This window comes from Cupressus sempervirens, chromosome 9 (genome assembly GCF_028749045.1).
Source record: "Cupressus sempervirens isolate cs-2001-9-10 chromosome 9, ASM2874904v1, whole genome shotgun sequence".
NCBI lineage: Eukaryota > Viridiplantae > Streptophyta > Pinopsida > Cupressales > Cupressaceae > Cupressus > Cupressus sempervirens.
In genome coordinates, this window is record NC_143126.1 from 641011448 (window position 1) to 641029657 (window position 18210).

The 18210-nt window shown below is 30.2% G+C and overlaps 1 protein-coding gene across 1 annotated transcript; it reads right to left on the reverse strand.

Moving 5' to 3' along the window:
* Positions 1-1177: 1177 nt before the first annotated feature.
* On the reverse strand, positions 1178-6156 carry LOC149540365 (laccase-12-like). Its single transcript, XM_089799569.1, has 6 exons — positions 6020-6156; positions 5744-5895; positions 5324-5568; positions 2675-2803; positions 1529-2479; positions 1178-1426 (listed from the first exon to the last, which is right to left on the reverse strand). Exons 1-6 carry the CDS (start codon positions 6119-6121, stop codon positions 1296-1298), a joined length of 1710 nt encoding a protein of 569 aa, XP_089655695.1. The 5' UTR covers positions 6122-6156; the 3' UTR covers positions 1178-1295.
* Between the last annotated feature and the right edge of the window lie 12054 nt (positions 6157-18210).

Genomic DNA, 18210 nt, shown 5'->3' on the forward strand with positions numbered 1-18210 from the left:
ACAAAACTATGCCCTTAAGTGCGAATGAAAAATCAACAAATCAGGGTTATGTCAACTTGATGTGCAATTTTAAACTTGTTATGAACTTTTAATCAAAAAGTTGTGAGAAAATAAGATGTAGGAAATTCAATTTAGTTTCTAAACTACTAGGCCTTATCCTAAGAAAGATAAAATTGATTGGTCAAAATTTTGAATTTTAATGCAATAGTACAAAAAATTTTGGACAAAAGTAAGGAGTAGGCATATGTCTAAGCACCTTAATCAAAATCAATGATAATATTTTTTTAATAAGATTATAGATAAAAGAAGAAGACTCATGCCTGGATGTGACACATGTTTTTGGGTTTTTTTAAAATAAATAAATAATTATTTATGAATTTTCTACTATAGTATTTTCAAAATTAAAAAACTCAAAATTTTACATAATTTAATTTTTATTTGTTTTTTCTTATATTAGAAGAAGTATATAATGTGATGCATCTTTTGGATTTCAAAAATGTTATACTATTTCAAAGTTATATATGTTTTTCAATCAGTGTGTCAATCAACACTTTATGTGTGACTCCATTAAAAAATGAATAATAATTACTTACTAAACTTGTAATTCAACAGACATTACATTTATGGAAAGATAAGAATATTCTTAAGAAACCCTTTTCATTTCATCAAATTTGGGTGAAAAAAAGTTACCAGACACATGTTTGAAGTAAAAAATACACAAGAATATGCCAAAAACATATTTTCATGTTCTTTTTTACGTTGGATACATCCAGAGTAATATTAGGCCTTATAAAGGTATTAATATTTTCATTTGGAATCAGGATGGGTGGAAAAAAAGCCATAATAGATTTTGAAATGCTTTGAGGCATTTTAGAACTAAATATATTTTAGATCGCCAATTTTTGGCACACCATGATCTTGCATATCCTAATAGTATTGAATTTTATCATTTTTAACAAGATTATAAATTCAATTTTGTTACAATTACATATTTTATGAATGCTAGTGGCTTTAATTAATTGTAGCACAAGTGATGTTCTACATTTACCATCTGAATGATTACATATTTTTGAAGGGTTTCGATCTAAAATTATATTCAATAAAATATGTTATATTAGACAATAAAAATAAGCATGGTTAAATTATATTGAAAATACTGTAACAATGTAACATGTAATATATTAAACAATAAAAATGATTGTATTTGAAGTATAATTAAAAATACTGTAATACTACATGACAATAAAATTTGTATATGAACTATATACGAAAATACTGCAACACTAGAACTTCATCTAGCATTCTGGGAGGTCAGCAGGAGGAGGAATCAAAGCTTGCAAAGCACCGGGACCGTTCTTCACAAGAAAGACCGTATCCAATCCCCATGTCACATGATCATCAAAGTGACAATGTACGAACCAAACACCTGCACAAATCCAACAACCATTTAGTTCTCCATAAATAGTTTCCACTTTCAAGCACTGTCATATCTCTAAAATCTCCAAAATATTCTTACTTTGCTTACTACCTGGATTATCAGCTTTGAACCTTACAGCAGCCCATCCGTCCACAGGAACTCCTACAGTATTTCTTTTAGGGGGATCGACCAGATTGAAAGAGCTCGGATTAGTTTCATTATTATAATTACCAAAACCCTCTCCAACCACATAAAAGTCATACCCATGAATATGCATTGGATGGTTGTCTGCTACGAAGATACTGGTTCCCTGGAACACAATCTGAACTGTGGCATTATATTCAATCACTTTCACTCTTGTGCCCATAACAGGCGCCCACAGAGATTCATCAACATCGCCAGTGTAATTATAGACAACCGGTGGATTGGAAGGAAAGTCTGTGGTAAAGACTCCATTAACGCCAAAGTAATAGGCTTGCAAAACGGCCACATCTGGCAGCACAAAAGACATGTTGTTCATACTTGCAGCCACTCTGGTGTTGGTAGGGCCACTACAGTTACTGGATGACAAACCGGTTGGACAGGGACTTATACCGAGTCCTACAGTTATTACGCTACTGTCACTTATGGTCTGCGGTACATCCACCGGATGCTGTTTTGAAGCCAAGCTTCGTAGGGATTTGGTAAAGTTGGTCACAGTTGCAGTGTCGTTGTAAATTGGAAGGTCTGGAAGGATTGGAGTTGTAGATGCATTTGAACCCACGTAGCTCAGAATTGCAATTGTTGTTTTGTTATCAATATTTGATTCAGATTGAGTGGTGTATACTTTGGCAGCCATGTAGTATCTGGCTTGTGCTTGATTGGCTGTGAGAAGAACGTCTGCAGTCTGACCAGATGTTATCATCAGAATGTCTGTTGTGTATGGCTTCGTGTAGGAGGCGTCCACTGCTACCACAGTGAGATTGTGTGATGCAATCTTGAAGAAGAGGTGGTTATTCACTGCAGCATTAATGATGCGAAGAAGGTAGGTTTTTCCCTGTTCTACGAAGAAATTTGTTGTTCCTGCATAGAAACAATTTCATTGTTCAAGTACTTTTCAACCATGGTTTGGTTAAGTGGGAAACGAAATTGGGTGCACTTCACTTACTTTTTTTGGTAGTGCCCATTTCAAGATTGAATTGCGTATGATTATTCATTTTTCATTGATTGAGTCTTCTTGTGTACCCAATTGAATTAAAAGAAAAAATTGGTGGGTACCTGAGGTTGAGCAGTTATAGAGGTCTCCTGGCTGTCCATTTATAGTGAAAGCGTCAGAGACATTTGGTGCACCTCCACTCAGTTTTGCGTCTTCTTCTACTTCGACGGGATCGCTGTTCCACCACTCGCCTGCTCAATTTCATTGTTTCATTCAAGAAATAGGATGTGCAAGAAAAATTCATTGCAACGTTTATGATACAACTCTGAAAGATCGAGAAATCCCACTTTCTACGAAGTTTATTAAAAAAAAAAAAAAAAAAAACTAATATAGGTGATATATAAGTGAGTGGAACTTAAAATCTCCTTATTGAGGTCACCCTAGTTCACTGCTAGTATGCTTTACAGATATTATTATTGTTATTATTATTTTAATTTTATATTTAATATTGATTTTATTTTTTGCAATTTTCTAACAATTAAGGTTGGGAATATTGAAAAGAGATGTAAAATTGTAATATGTTTTTGAACTTAGTTTATCTTTAGTTATTTTAAAAGATAAGGGAAGTGGTAGACTTTAAAATTATATTGAGTTCAAAATTACTAGAAATTTTATTATGAATAATGATAAGAAGATTTCTTTTTTCTTTTTTGATGGAAGGATTTAAATATATCATTTAAATTTTGGTTAAGTTTCTTCCAAAAAGATTAAAATAATAGATAGTTGAAATGTAGTTTTAGATTTTAAAAAATATATTATAAATTTAAATATATATTTTTAAAAAATGATTTATTTTATTTTAAAAGAGAAAACAATGTTTTAAATAATAATAATCATATAGTTAAAAACATCCTTATGGCCTCATTTTACAAACCAATCAAATCAAAGAGAAATAATTTCATATATATTTTACATGTAACTTTATTAAATACTAAAATGTAATATTGTTAAAAATATTTATGATGTTTGATTGGTTAAAATTCTTACATTTAATTACTAATTATATTTTTGCTCATTGTAATAATGGTAAGTTGTAATTTTTAAATAAAATTTTAATTAATTTAATTTAATCTAATTCAAATATTATATAAGTATAAAATAATTGTGAATAGTTAAAAAAATTATCAAATGTAATTACAAATGAATAAATAGAATAGTGTAAAAAATTATTATATTCTCATTAAAGTATAAAACTAGTGTAGATATCTTAAATAAATCCATCTAAAGAAATGCTGGTAGATATCCACTACAAAATAATTACAAATTATTTTACCACATCTAAAATTATTTATATTTCCTTTATCTCCATTTATTTAGGTTTTGATTTTTATCTCCAAATATTATAATTTAAACAAATATATTATGTGGTATTTATTAAATTATTATTAAAAGTATATTCTATTTATAATAAGATTTAATCTTTTGACATGTAGATGGTTGTCAAATTTAACTTAGAAGAATAAAAGTTAACATGAACATGCTCACACCATCCCACTCCACCATTCTGTCATTGTAGAATGCCTATTGGCATTAAAGAATATCTCATGCAACTACAATTTCATTTGTACTATTTCTCGTATATGTACTCGTGAAAATTATCTTAACAAAGTAAAAAAATGATGGTGTTATTAAATTTATTAAGATTTCAAATATTAAAACTTATGCAATTATTTAGCAAGTACCACATAGCCGAAATATTGCATAATGGAAAACTTCCAAAAAAAGACTCCTATAACGCAAAATAAGTTTAGCCAATCATATAATTTGTATGAAATATAAAATTTGTAAATAAATTTTAAAACTTTAGAAATATTTTAACTAGTCAAAAATCCTTACTTGTGATTGTTAGATAGATTTTGAACTAATTAGTGATTGTGCAAATGAATACAATAGTACAAAATATTATTTTTCAATTCTCTTTTATTTATTTTTTAAGAAGATTGACCTCACAAATAGATATTTCAAGTCAACAAATAAATATAATTCTCACCTTCATATGTGTGTGTGTGTATATATAGAGATACATACATACATACATACATATATATATGTTTATGTATGTGTATACATATATATAGAAATACATGTATATACATATATATGTATGGACTTTGCATATCAAAATCAATAAATAAATTAAACTATGTATTTATTTCAATTATAAGAGATTTTCATTTAATAGATCAAGAAATTGCTTGTACTATAATGCTTGAAAAGAGGTCTTAATAAAAAAACCAACACATTAGATTTGGGTCCCTACAAAAATCAATCATCCTTAATTAAAAATACATAAAAATAAATAATAGATAAATAAAATCCAAATCCTCATAACATATTTTAAAAGACAGACGTAACATACAAACTTTTAAAACTAATAAACTAAATAAAATAGATTATATTTTTCAAATGTTACCCACGTTTTGTTCTCTAATCTGAAGGCTTTTGATTTGTCTGTCCTCATAAGACCCTTGTGACTGCCTTGACATTAATAACTACATTATAAAATATTCGAACCCTTCCACTTTCCCAATAAGAATTATTCCAACTCACCTCTATCATCTGTCTCAAAATGTTTTTTTAAAGAAAATTCAATTTTAGTAAAATAAACAGAAATAGGGAAAATTTCTGGCCTCTAAAGGAAGGTCGGAATTGCTGATTCCCCTAAGAAAATTCAAATAATTATATGTTAATATGGTTAAGCTTTCCATTACCTAGCACTATAGGAAACTCGGCATGGGGTTGGATAAATGGGTAAGAACTGCCTTTCTTTGGAAGGATAACCATTGCTCCATGAACTGTTGCACGAAGCCATGAAACGTGTGCATGCCACCACAATGTTCCTTCCTGATCAATAATGGTGAATTTGTATGTAAATTTTCGCCCTGGTTGGATAGGGCACTGTGTAATATAACCAGGTCCATCAGCCCACGAATTGCGAATCTGTCTAACTCCATGCCTGAAAAAATAAATCTACCGTCAATATGTTTTGAATCATTAATAGATAGCTTAAACAGGAAATGACTATCCTACTATGATACATGAACACTTTATTGTTACTTATACAGATAAAGGAATGTCCTGATCTATTGTAGGTTTTAGATAGCTGTTTCTATATACAAAACTATATTAACCAGTGGATGGTGGCGTTGTGGTTGGCTTTGTTATAGACTGTAACTTTTACTGTGTCGCCATTTCTGACATGCAGAGTTGGGCCTGGAAGTTGTCCATTCACTGTAATTTGAGTATAGTTCTTACAAAACCGAGTAATATTTGTCGACTCAAGCTGTTCAAATCAAATAAGAAAAATGATAAATGAAAAATTTGGGTTAGATCTCTTTAGTGGAAACATGGGTTGAACTATATTTTAAATTGATGACAAAATATACTAATATAAAAATTATACTTACAACGAATTTGTAGCTATGCGTGTCTTCCCATGCAAGAGAATCAAATATCAAACTGAATGTAAATATCAATACAATAAACTTTGCTGAGTAGCTTTTTGCCATGATTAATGTATTACAAATACCTAATGTTCATATCTCATTTTCATGACTGCTTTCTAAGTCGGGTGTTATATATAGAACAAAAATTAACAAGTGGTAGGGAGATAGACGTGGTCAAACGGTGAACACTCAAAACATGTTAAAGCTGAACGTAAGCGTCAATCAATTGAACTACAGAGCGTTTTGTGGAATTACAACTTTGAATTTAGGTTTAACTGTTATTTGGTATAGAACTTGTAATAATTGAAATTGAGATCCACCAATAGCACATGGTTACTTGCAATTGAGATGCATTGCAAGTTGACACTCAAGGAGTCATATGTATGAGTTCGATATCGTAAATGTCACACAACCGTTGATGATCGGCCAACCAGATCGGTTGATTCTCCGTCCCGTGCTCAATCTTCCCCCACGTCGGCCAAGCTTTCAATTCTTCAAGTCTCATTTACTTGATTCTCATATTTCTTTAATCCCTATGATGCTTGAAATGCAGATCGTATATTCTACCATTTTCATTCAATTGAGGGGGACAATCTGTGTGAATAATGATTTTGAGAATCAAGTTAGCGTTATGTTCAAATTATTTATGTTTTAACGCTGAAAACTTTTTTTTTAAATTTTTGTACCTCCTTTGGTGGTTGTTCATGTTTTGTCCTTTTTTATTGTAACATTGGTTTCTAGTGCTTCTATTGCTTCTATTGACTGTAATGTGCACACTCCTCTAGCTCCTTTTGGTGCTCTTTCAAGCACCAAACTCAATAAGTTGATGGTTCGAAACTCCTTATCACTTCATTACTAGGTTCTGCTTTTGAGTTTGATGGTTGGTTCTGCTTTTGAGTTTGATGGTTGGCTTTTTCGACTTACGTGTTGCTTCTAAAGGCTCTCCCAACATAAATTAACCAAAGATTGATGTTTCTTCTTCAATAGTTGCATAGAAAAAGAAAAAATGTTGTTACAATGTGAATTTGATGCTAAATTTGTTGTTGTCATTGTGATTGTCATTTATGTCAACATATCTTACACATGGGTGTGAAATTTATGCTTCGGTAGAAGTATGCATTGGATGATGTGCTTTAAATATTTATCTTTATCTATGTCATTTCTGGTCCCATTTAGCATGCAACATTGTGTAGATAATTTTCTTGAATTGAATTCCATCTATTACATATTTGTTGGGCATTGGTCCAAAGATTTGCACTATAATGTATTGATTCTATTTGTTGGTTCCAAAGATATTAGTGATGTTGTACAATGTTGATATGTACAAGACGCCTAACATTGGGTGAGTTTCTTTTTGTTTCATTCCATAGCATCACATGAATTTTAATGTTACATATTTAAAATTAGATTAACTTCACCTTTCTTTTGGCATGAGATGGAAGAAGAAAGAAGTGATTTTATTTGTTAATGTGTGCTTGAGTGCAAGCATACAACTATAAAATATGAATCAAACAAGGTAAGTGTGAGTTGATGTATGAGTGAGTTGATGTAATCAATATAGAAGACTATTATATCATTTCCATGTTATATAATGTTGGCTACAATAGCTTCTGTGGTGGATTCAAAGTCTTATTTCTTAACTCTACTTGTATGCCCATTTGTACTAACAATGAGCCTATATTTGTATTTGTAGTTAGCCATTATATAATCTTGGGTAGTTAGCACAATTGAAATTGAACCAATGACAAATGATAAGATTGACACGTTAGTTTATGGGGACTAATCAATGAAGTACTGTATACTCTCCATAATTCCTTGATAGGGTTTTGGGCTTATTTTATCAACTGTTTTCCCTAAGGCTGATATGTTGTAATTATTCTAACCCTAATTTTGCAATTGGAAAATATCTTGTATAAAATGGATTAGGGTTAGGGATTTCATTAGGTGTGACATGATAATAGCTTCTTGCGGTGGTATTGAGCTATAAGGGATTATAGATTGTAATCAAATTCTAATCATTGGATAATAAAAATATTGGAGTCATTGTTTGGTGGATGTAGTTAAGGGTTTGGGTGAACCACATTAAATCTTTGTGTCTTTTGTTCTCTTCTGCGTGCATTATTATTTTATGATATTGGATATATTTGAATGTAATTATTAAAAAAAATACGAAAATGAATCATTTGTAAAAAAAATACCTTAATTAGTGTTCATTTCAAGAGAATCATCTTCTTCATTATTTTCCTACTTTGTGTTTCTACATAAATTTTGGTTTTCATTTTGTTTATGGTTGTGCTTTCATGTTCATATTTTTTATAGGCTTATAATTTCCTTATAAGTTTACCATATTAACATACGCGATTTTTTTTAAATCTTGAAACTAATTAAACCACCTTCTTGTTTATTACCCCTATTAATTTTTTATTTATCAAATCTATATTTCCTTTGAGAGAGAGATTAACTACTTGAGGTAGATCAAATGACACACAAATTGAACACCATTTGTATGATGGGTCCATCTACATTTCATGGAAAGAGAAAATGAGAGATTTATGTGATTTGTGAAGCTAAAAATTAATCTTTCTTATGAGAATATAAAAATGGAAGAAGGTGAAGATATTAGAAGCTACTTTAAAATGGTTGATAATTCTCTAAATGAAATCAAGAATCAATTAGGAAATATTGTTAATCAAGATTTCATGAAGTTCTTTATCTCCTAACCGAATAGCTAGAATGAAAAGATGTGATATGTTGAGAAAGTTTAGAATCCACAGAAGTTTATATAACAAGACTACACATTTCTAAAATGTAAATGAACAAAAATTGTGAACATTTATAAGTTTTAGTTTGAGATATTTGATGTAAAAGGACATCAATTTCTTATGAAATATAAACCATTTCTATTTAGGTTTTTCTTTCCATATGATTCCCATATACATGAATCTAACTTCTTTTCAATACCAATGTGGATGATGTTATAGAATGATTTATAAATTTAAACATGAGATTAGTCTTAGATAAACACCAACAATATGGTATTGGAATTGTTATCAATGATGTCATTGAAAGGAATACTATGTTTTCAAACACATAAATATGTTTGTAATTGATTAAATATTTTAAGTATTCATTAATTCCATCCTCTATGTTTATATTAAAAGTGGTAAAAAATGGGTGTCTAGCTCATAAAGAACATTAACAAAGTGAAAAGACAACTATCAAAAAATTCGTACCTAATAGGAAACAACCATAGCCATCACATTATTGACAAATATTCAATATCAAAAATAGTAAATTGTGAGAGTTCAAAATCTTAATATCAAAAAATCATTAAATGATAGCAATAAAATAATAGACCATCTCATCTACCAGCATAATTGTTCATTGTAAAACAAAAAGCTAAACAAAGAGAAACCATGTTCAAAGTTTTAAAAGTTTTTATAGAAGAATTCATACAAGGTTTTCACTTAACCAACATAAAAAATGACAAAATTCAAAGCATAAAATGAGGCCAAATACTCATTTTTTCTTCTTCTCTAGAGGGGTTTGTTTCAGAAGAAGCACACCCATCCAATTGTCAACACATAACCTATACAATCTTAGGGAAATATTTGCATCCTCCTCCACTTTACTCTGAACCTTCTCCTATTGTAAGAGCCACATGGTGGTAGCCACCACATGCATAACTTTTAAAAAAAGTTATCTTAGGGTTTTGAGCCCGAGGTGGACAACTTCATCATCCATTTCTTTAGGTTCTCAAGCTCCATGTAGAGATTATTTAATTGAGCTTCAACTTGGAAAAAAATAGTTTTACCCAAGTTGGGGGTGGCGAGGGGGATCAAAACCATGTGGTGTACACAAGTGCATCCTAGGGGTGGGGGTGTGTGGGGGCTGGGATGGAAAAAGGGGTCCTCCTCTAGCTTCTTGAGAAGAGAAGTAGCAATCAAGGGGGAATTGTCATTGCTTCCTAGGGCATCCTTGTTGGAAGTGAGAGCAACCATGCCCATACTAGAACTAGCTAACACACGACACAAATATTTCTCCTAAGACCCCTCCTCAATTTTTGAGGGGGTCCTAGATATTTCTTTTTCCTCATCCTTAATGTAGAGGTACCTCTTGGCTTTATATTTTTGTCTTGTATTTTTCTTTTTTTCACCACTTCCCTTAGAATTAGAGTCTAAATCAACCACTTTTAGACTCTTCTATTTTTCATCCCTTTCTTAATTATTAGGGTTTCTATGAGAGTGTCTCCTTCCTACACTAGAATCCAAAGAAGCCTCATCCAAGTCCACAATAAGCTCCAATTTAGGGTTAATCTGAGAAAATGACACCATGGGGGATCCTTAATTTTTTAGGGTTCTTGAGGGAGGGGAATCCTAAGAAACAACAAGCAAATTTTGAATGTAGATTGACACAACCATAGAGCGTATTTTTCTTATATGAGGAAAATATTGCGAGGGGGGACATGGTGTGGTAAAAGTTATACAACCAAAAAATAAGGCCTTGGTGAAGGATGGTGTAGCTTTTACTTTCCTCTCTACACTTTCTAACATCCATAAAAAATTCTTTGAGAACATCCAACAAAAAGAAAGGAAAGGAAATTTCACCATGATAAAAATAAAATGGTTTAATAGAAGGAAGTGGTAATATTAACTCACTTTGTAGTGGCCCTCCAAGGCAAGTTATTTCATTACCAAAGAGAAGATATCAATCTAGGGTTTTAGAAGATTTTCTCTATTAAATAGACCTCTAAAGTATTGATTCTCTTCATCCACTTTGAAGAATTTGTTCATACTAGTTTCATCTACCATGTTGGTCACCCTCTTCCATTTTCTACCTTCCAATGAAAGGCTAGTCACTTTCTCAATAACCTCTTCATTAATTTTAAAAGAGATGCCATTGATGGTGACCTTGTGATCCTTCCAAGTATTGACTAGCTGTATTGACATCAAATTTTCATACCCTTCCATGTATTTAATGAATGGGAGGAGACCAACCTCAGTATTATACATCTAGGAACACTCATTTTCTTCCATTCATCTTCAATCACCAAGGTTCATTCTTGTCTCTCTCACCACTCATATCAACTAGAAGGATGGGCTCCTCGATTTCTTCCAGCATTAAAGCATTAGGAAAATTATATAGAGAGGTTTTTTTTTCTTTATGCCAATGATAAATGTTAAAATGAATACAACCCAAGGAAATATTAAAAAGGATGTTCTTCCTGAAAGTTCTTTACCACGTTATTTCAATCACCTTAATCAAAAATCAGATGGGGTGAGAGTTCTAGCCTATGAGGAGGGTAAATTAAAGGAACCCCTTTATTAATAAAGTGATATCAAGGATCACATAAATAATGAAAATAGGGGCTTTTGGAGCTATGATTAATGCACCATCTCCAATCATACTTGATGGAATAGCTCCAAATCTTACCTAAATCTATTTTGGAATAATTTGATAATAAAATGCAATATATGTCATAATTATTTTAAGTATGAAAATGCTCCCATCGATTTCATCATCCCTCATCTAGATGCAAAAGTCACCACTACACTAGCTGGAAACATTATGAGCTTCAACATAATGCACAAGGCTATGTGTACTTTCACTCTAAAAAAGAGTTTGAATTTCTATCAAAATGCTTGCCAATTGTTTCCAACAATATGGTCTAGTCAACTCCAACACCAAACTAGCGAATTTATCAGCCACCTTGCTTCCTTCACGAACGTGTGTTGAGCTCTAGTTTCCTCCATTTTCACAAGGAGAGGCAAAACATTAGTCAACACACAATTTCATCTTCTATGATTTAGATATTATTTATTTAATTCATTCATGTTTTCTATTACATGATTAGATAAATAGTTTTTATTGAATTATCCTATACTCTGACTCTTTCTACTGTTAATAAAATAAATATTTATATTCATTCAATTTATTCATTATCACTTTCATAGTACAATACTAGCACTTTATGTTGTCCACATGGATCATGATATAAATTTATATTCACATGACAAGCGTTACATGGCTCTTTATTCTTCTTTCTCCTCTCTTATTCACATTTCTTGTTTTATTAAATTCAAAGATGGAGTTCTTAATGTCATCCATTAGTTGACATGAACCTTTCATACCTATTCATTTTCATATATGATCTTAAACTTTTCTTTGATTGCGTAAGCTTAATGTTGATCCTTGATTCTTTTGGAGGCTTTTGTGAAGGAACAATTGAAATCATGCTCACATATTATCATATTTATCACTAGCAACCCTCCCATCATACTTGCATTATCAATAAAGTGCACTATGTTCCTCTATTGAATTTTTGTATGGCTTACTATTGAAAGAAAATTACTATTATCTACAAGATCAATATGGATAAGAGAGAAATGAATCCAACTTATCATTTACATGTAAAGGTATATTTATTTAACATGTGGTCATGTACTTGATTTAAAACTTGATTATTAGTTTCTTTATGGACTTTAGGCTTGTGATTGGGCTATTTAGGTAGCTATAAAATATTCATAATTTAAAATGAACACTTATTACTTTTAATTTTCACTAATTTAACTTTAATAGTGAGGACAAGAATCAAACTTCAACGATGTTTTCAATGCATGGTGGTCACTGTTTCTTATATTATTATCAAACACCCACTTATATTATTATCTCGATGTATACTTTCAAAATGGAGAAATGAACTTTCAACTCCATTAAAAATCTCAAAATTAACTATAGAACCCTAAATGTGAAAAAAGGAGGAAGTTAAGAACAAGATGAAATGTGAGTGGTGATACTAGGAATGAATTTGAGAAAAATAATGTTTTACAAGCACCTGTCAGAAGGATTGAGAACCTTGAAAGGACTGCTACCACCTTGGTCAAAATTTGCTAGAGTCTAAGGATGTTGAAGAGTCTCCCAAGAAGAAAAGAACAAGATCTTTAACATGGAATCGAAAGGCCAAGAATGAGGAGTAGACAAAAGAGGATGCTATAGCATCTGTTGAACTGACCAAGGGAAAAAAGGAGGAGCTATCTCTTAAGCCAGTTTAATCCTAGGTTAGTTAATAAGTTTTTTGGTTTGTTTCCTTTTTATTTCTTTGGTTTAGGTTTGTTCTTTGGTCTCAGTGTTAGTTTGGTTTTTTTATCTATTGGTCCTGTAGTGTGTTGTTGGTTAGTTGGGGGTGCTCATTTTCTTTCCCAACATGGACTAATATATTGAACTTTTATTTCATTTATGTGTCCCTTGTAAAAAAATGTGTTTTAACCCTTAATCGAAAACACACATATAATCTTTAAGAACCTAATCAACTATGAATTTTGGAGAATTAATAACTTTTATAAGAATGCCTATGTATTTTATGATGGCATTTCCTTATTTGAAATAGGATGTTATTGACAAGAGAATTACAAAAATATAATGTTTTTCATATTAAGTAGTAAAAATTAAAATGTTGTAGGAATCATGTAATTAAATATTGGTATTATGTTTTAATGGAGACTTGCATTCATGCTTAGAAAGCACATTGACTTCAAAATAAATAATTAGATTAAAAAAATCAATCTAAATGATCTTTATCACTAAAGTGGATTTGTATACGTATAGATCTTTATAACCAATTTTAATCAATTTCAAATTATTTTGTATATAGTATATTAGTAGTATCATCTAAATTCATTGCACATCTATTACTTTAATTCATATTCATTTATTTTAAAAATATGTTCCACTCATTGTCAATGATCTTTTAGAATGATAAAAAAATCTGAAGTTAATATTACTAATTCTTTTAGAATTCTAATTACATGCCAATTTAGTTGAAAGTCTATCTAAGATAATTTCCTGACTTTTTATGAAACAAATAAAAAATTGAATAATGTCTCAATTAAATTTTTATATCAACTGAAAAGCTTTCTTTGTCTTCAAAAATAGATCTTACATTGTCTTAAGAAATATTAAATTATCATATCAAGTTAGCCTTCAAAAATCACCTTTATTGAAAAAAATAAAATCAACTTATAAACAAATAAGAATTAGAACTATGTACTAGAAAATGAACTAATTCTATAAAAATATATTTTTAAAATTGTGCTAAATGTGGTGAGCTATTATAGAGTAGATTTATTGATGAACTAGTTCTACATTCCTTGCTCTAAAACAAGAAACTAAAATGAAGATGACGGAATTGAAAAGAGCCATAATTAGAAACTCATGGATCATTACATTCAAAGGGGACCAAACAAATAACCATGTATAAGGAGCTACCAACAAACTTTGGGTAGCGAGAATGGAGGAAACGCTTTTCAAGGGAGCCATGGAAGAACAGGTTGAATCATGCAAATTAGGGTTGATATTGCTAAAACTAAAGTTAATATATCAAGGCTTAATTGTTAGATTGGAAGGGTTAAATATTCAAAATTAATTTATTTTTCTAAATTTAATTTTTCCATTAGCATATGATATTTCAAGGTGGCCCTCGAACACTAACATACAACTTCCTCATCAACTCGATGAAAACCGATCTGACCAACATTTAAGGTGACTCAGTTTTTTTTATTAACTTCTGCAATTTGATTTTCACAAAATTAAAATGCTTTTTAGTTAACCTGATAACGATATTCAAATTCAATTTTTATATCTAAAACAGATGCCTGGCTACCAAAATTACAGTGTTTGATGCTCTTTTACCAATTGTTTTGCGAGCTACCGAGTTAGATATCAATGGCGACTGGTGGATATTTTCTTGTATGTTAGAGACAGTGACTTGTAGCTATCAATCGTCTTTGTTGTCTATATGCATTTGTTATATCCTCTTCCGTGCTCGATAGAAAAAAATCTTGATGGGATTTTAGAGAGCTGTGATCTCCGTGACATTTTTGTATCTTGCTCAAACGAAAATATAATTAGATCCGTGACATACAAGTTTACATAACAGACCATTGGCTTTTACGTAATGCCATGTTGACAAGTTATATATTCTTTATAAATTTGGTTTGTAGTAATCTCACTTTTCAATCTAATTAAATTATAGTTTTAACGTTTAGATCTTTTAATTGACAAGTTGTGTTAGAAATTTTTGTTTTTTTGTTTTTTTTGGACCAAGCGTTGATTTAAAATTAAAAGAATTCAAACAATTTTATTATTATTGGTTATTTTGGAGCTATCCATTGTAATTCTTGTTGTTTTGGAGAATGTTGTCTATTTAGTACAATTAAATAATTAGTTTGAAATTATATTATAGATAATTTAGAGCTTATCATCAAGATCAACTATCCTTGTTTTAGTATATATTTGTTTGGTGTTCAGAAATCTTTTGTTCAAAACATAAAGTAAGTTTAGTTATAGATTTGACTACGGATGATGCGTCACCCGCACTTAAATTGATTCCCAAAAAAGTTTAACTACAAATTTGACTAAAAAGAAATTATCTTTCACAATTAAATGGTTTTCAAAAAAATGTGACTATACAAGATATTACATATATTTAACTATCATAATGATAAAGACAAACAATTCCAACAATTTACTTTTTCAAATTCATATTGTGCATTAAAGATTTAGATATGAAAGTTAGGTTCATACACATGAAATGAAATGAAAGTTAGTTATATTTAATATATTCATAATTGGATCAATCATACAACACCATTTACTAACAATTCTATTTATCATGTTTTAAGGATTTGGTATGAATGTTAGGTTCATATATATGAGCTTAAATTGTAGCTAATTATCATTAGTTTATAGATTATGAAGATTTTTTTTAAAATAATATTACAATGTTCCAATTGTTAGCACATTTAACAAAATTTATTGACATGTCTAGTATCACTTTTAAAAATTCATTAAATTTTGTTGTTTATTATTTTGAACTATGTAGTGAATTCAAGTATCATTTTCATTTTATTTAGAATATATAGAATAATTTATATTTTTGTTATGGTGTAGTTTATTTAAATTGTATTTTTGATTGTTTATCTATTAACTTAATTAGGTATGTTAAATAATGAACCATTAATATTTTTGAAACAAGTCGTATGCTCCTAATTTATCTTTGTAAAAGGGGGAATGCCCTCTATAAGTCCTAATTTGGGCATCTGTATGGATTTTGGACTTTGGTCCTAGGCAATGCTAGGCTACCACATTCTTTACTCATTATTACAGTTATTGTAAATAATAGTTTAATTAGCTTGTCTATCTAATTCTAAACAATAATTGAAAATTATCAAACATTTATTAGACTTGGTTATTTTACTTAGGTTACATCCAATGTTAGGTAGTCATCTCAATTTTTGTACTATATTAATCAACTTAAGCACAAAATAAAAATTAAGCATTAAACATCTAGCAGTATTTTACACTTTGGTCACAAGACTTTGGGGCTTTATGATTTGGCAATGTGTTCATGTATAAAGCACATTAAATTTCACCCATTTGAATAAATAGAGAATCATTGGTTGTAAGAGAACATTTAATCAAATTTTCACTCAAATCAAGTAACAAAATCATCATGTCTAGTCACACACATTCTACACATTCTATTGCATGTAAACAACCTAGCAATTAAAGTAAAATTTGCGTGCATTATTAATTGTTATATATCAAGGCATTTTTCAATATGATTGGCTTGGTATGAAACACCCCATTATTGTACTATAGAATATTATTGTAGTAGATATGTTATTTGTAATATATAAGGAAATATTCTAAGGGATAAGCATAACTTTAGTGGTAAATATTCCCGAATTGGAAAATATTTCATGTTAGCAATTTGGAATTTGGAATATAAGTAGTACCAAATCTAAGAATAGAATGGTGAATGTTTCAAATCTTATTAAACGAACATGGGTTCCATTATATAGAATATATATACAGTTTGGTAAAAAATGGTTACACATTTGCAGACTTAACAATGTATAATGTCAACATCCCCCCTTACCAAATTGACCCTAAAAATTAGGAAAAGCACCTCACCTGAGGGACCTACCCCACTTAAGGCTTACATAGAAAAATATTTTGTCACATAATTTGAACACATATTTTCATAAAATAGTTTTTTGAAGTAGTAGACCCTAAACCATGCAAGTCTCAACCAAGTTGTCTTGTGACCCTTTGAAAGCTATAACTTCGAGTCGTTCTCATAAGATCTTGTTCTTCAACAAAAAGTATTGAATTATTCAACAATTATCTCTAAGAGATCCGACTGATCACTATCATTCTCTAGTGACTATAAAATGGTATGATTATTTATCATTTACTTAAAATCTCACTTGACAATAATCCTTATTGATTAGAATATCAAGTCCCAAACCTCTCTGAAAAATTAGCCTATACAAAGCCTCTATTCTTCAAATTTGTTAGTTTAAGAAAGAAAAAGAAAATTTAAAACTAGAAAGAACCCAAAAATACTTCTCATATAGAGCATTATCTCAAAGTGAGAAGCTGACTTGAGATGATGGGAGTTCCTCCATCCTTCAATGCTACTATCCTCAAAAATTGAAGACTTAGAGTGCTAATGCATTAGAAGAATCACTAAAATGTTCATTAATAATAGTATCACCATTACTTAATTTTTCATTGTCACAAATTATGAAAAAGTTAAGAACAATGAGGTTCAAGTCCTTGTGACTCTTTCCAATTTGTTTTACGATTCTTTAGAGACCCTATCATGTGTTCTCTCAATTAAGTGCCCATGATTCATACATGCATTGATGCATGCTTGGTAAATATCCATGAATCTTTGAGAATAATGTCCAACATCTAGTACATGCACCTCACCAATGTCAACCATGAACGTTGTCATGACTAGAAAATTATCAGTGTTAAACATCAAATAGTACCAAACACATATTTACACAAGCTTTAGATCAAAAACTTGAAACAAGCACTAGCTAAGACATTGCACTATATTTTCTCTTCCTTTGTAACTATGACTTCACTTTCCAATCTCTATGTTCATAATGTCAACATCCTTTATGCGAGACAATTACCAAGTAACTTATTTTACTCATCTCAGTAACTGTAAATACACCCTCTGTTATATTTCATTAATTCTATCGTAGTGACATTTAACATTTAACATAATGTGTTATGCATTCATCATATAACTAGTTCTTAGCAACAAAAGATACTTCTCAAACCTCAATGCTAAC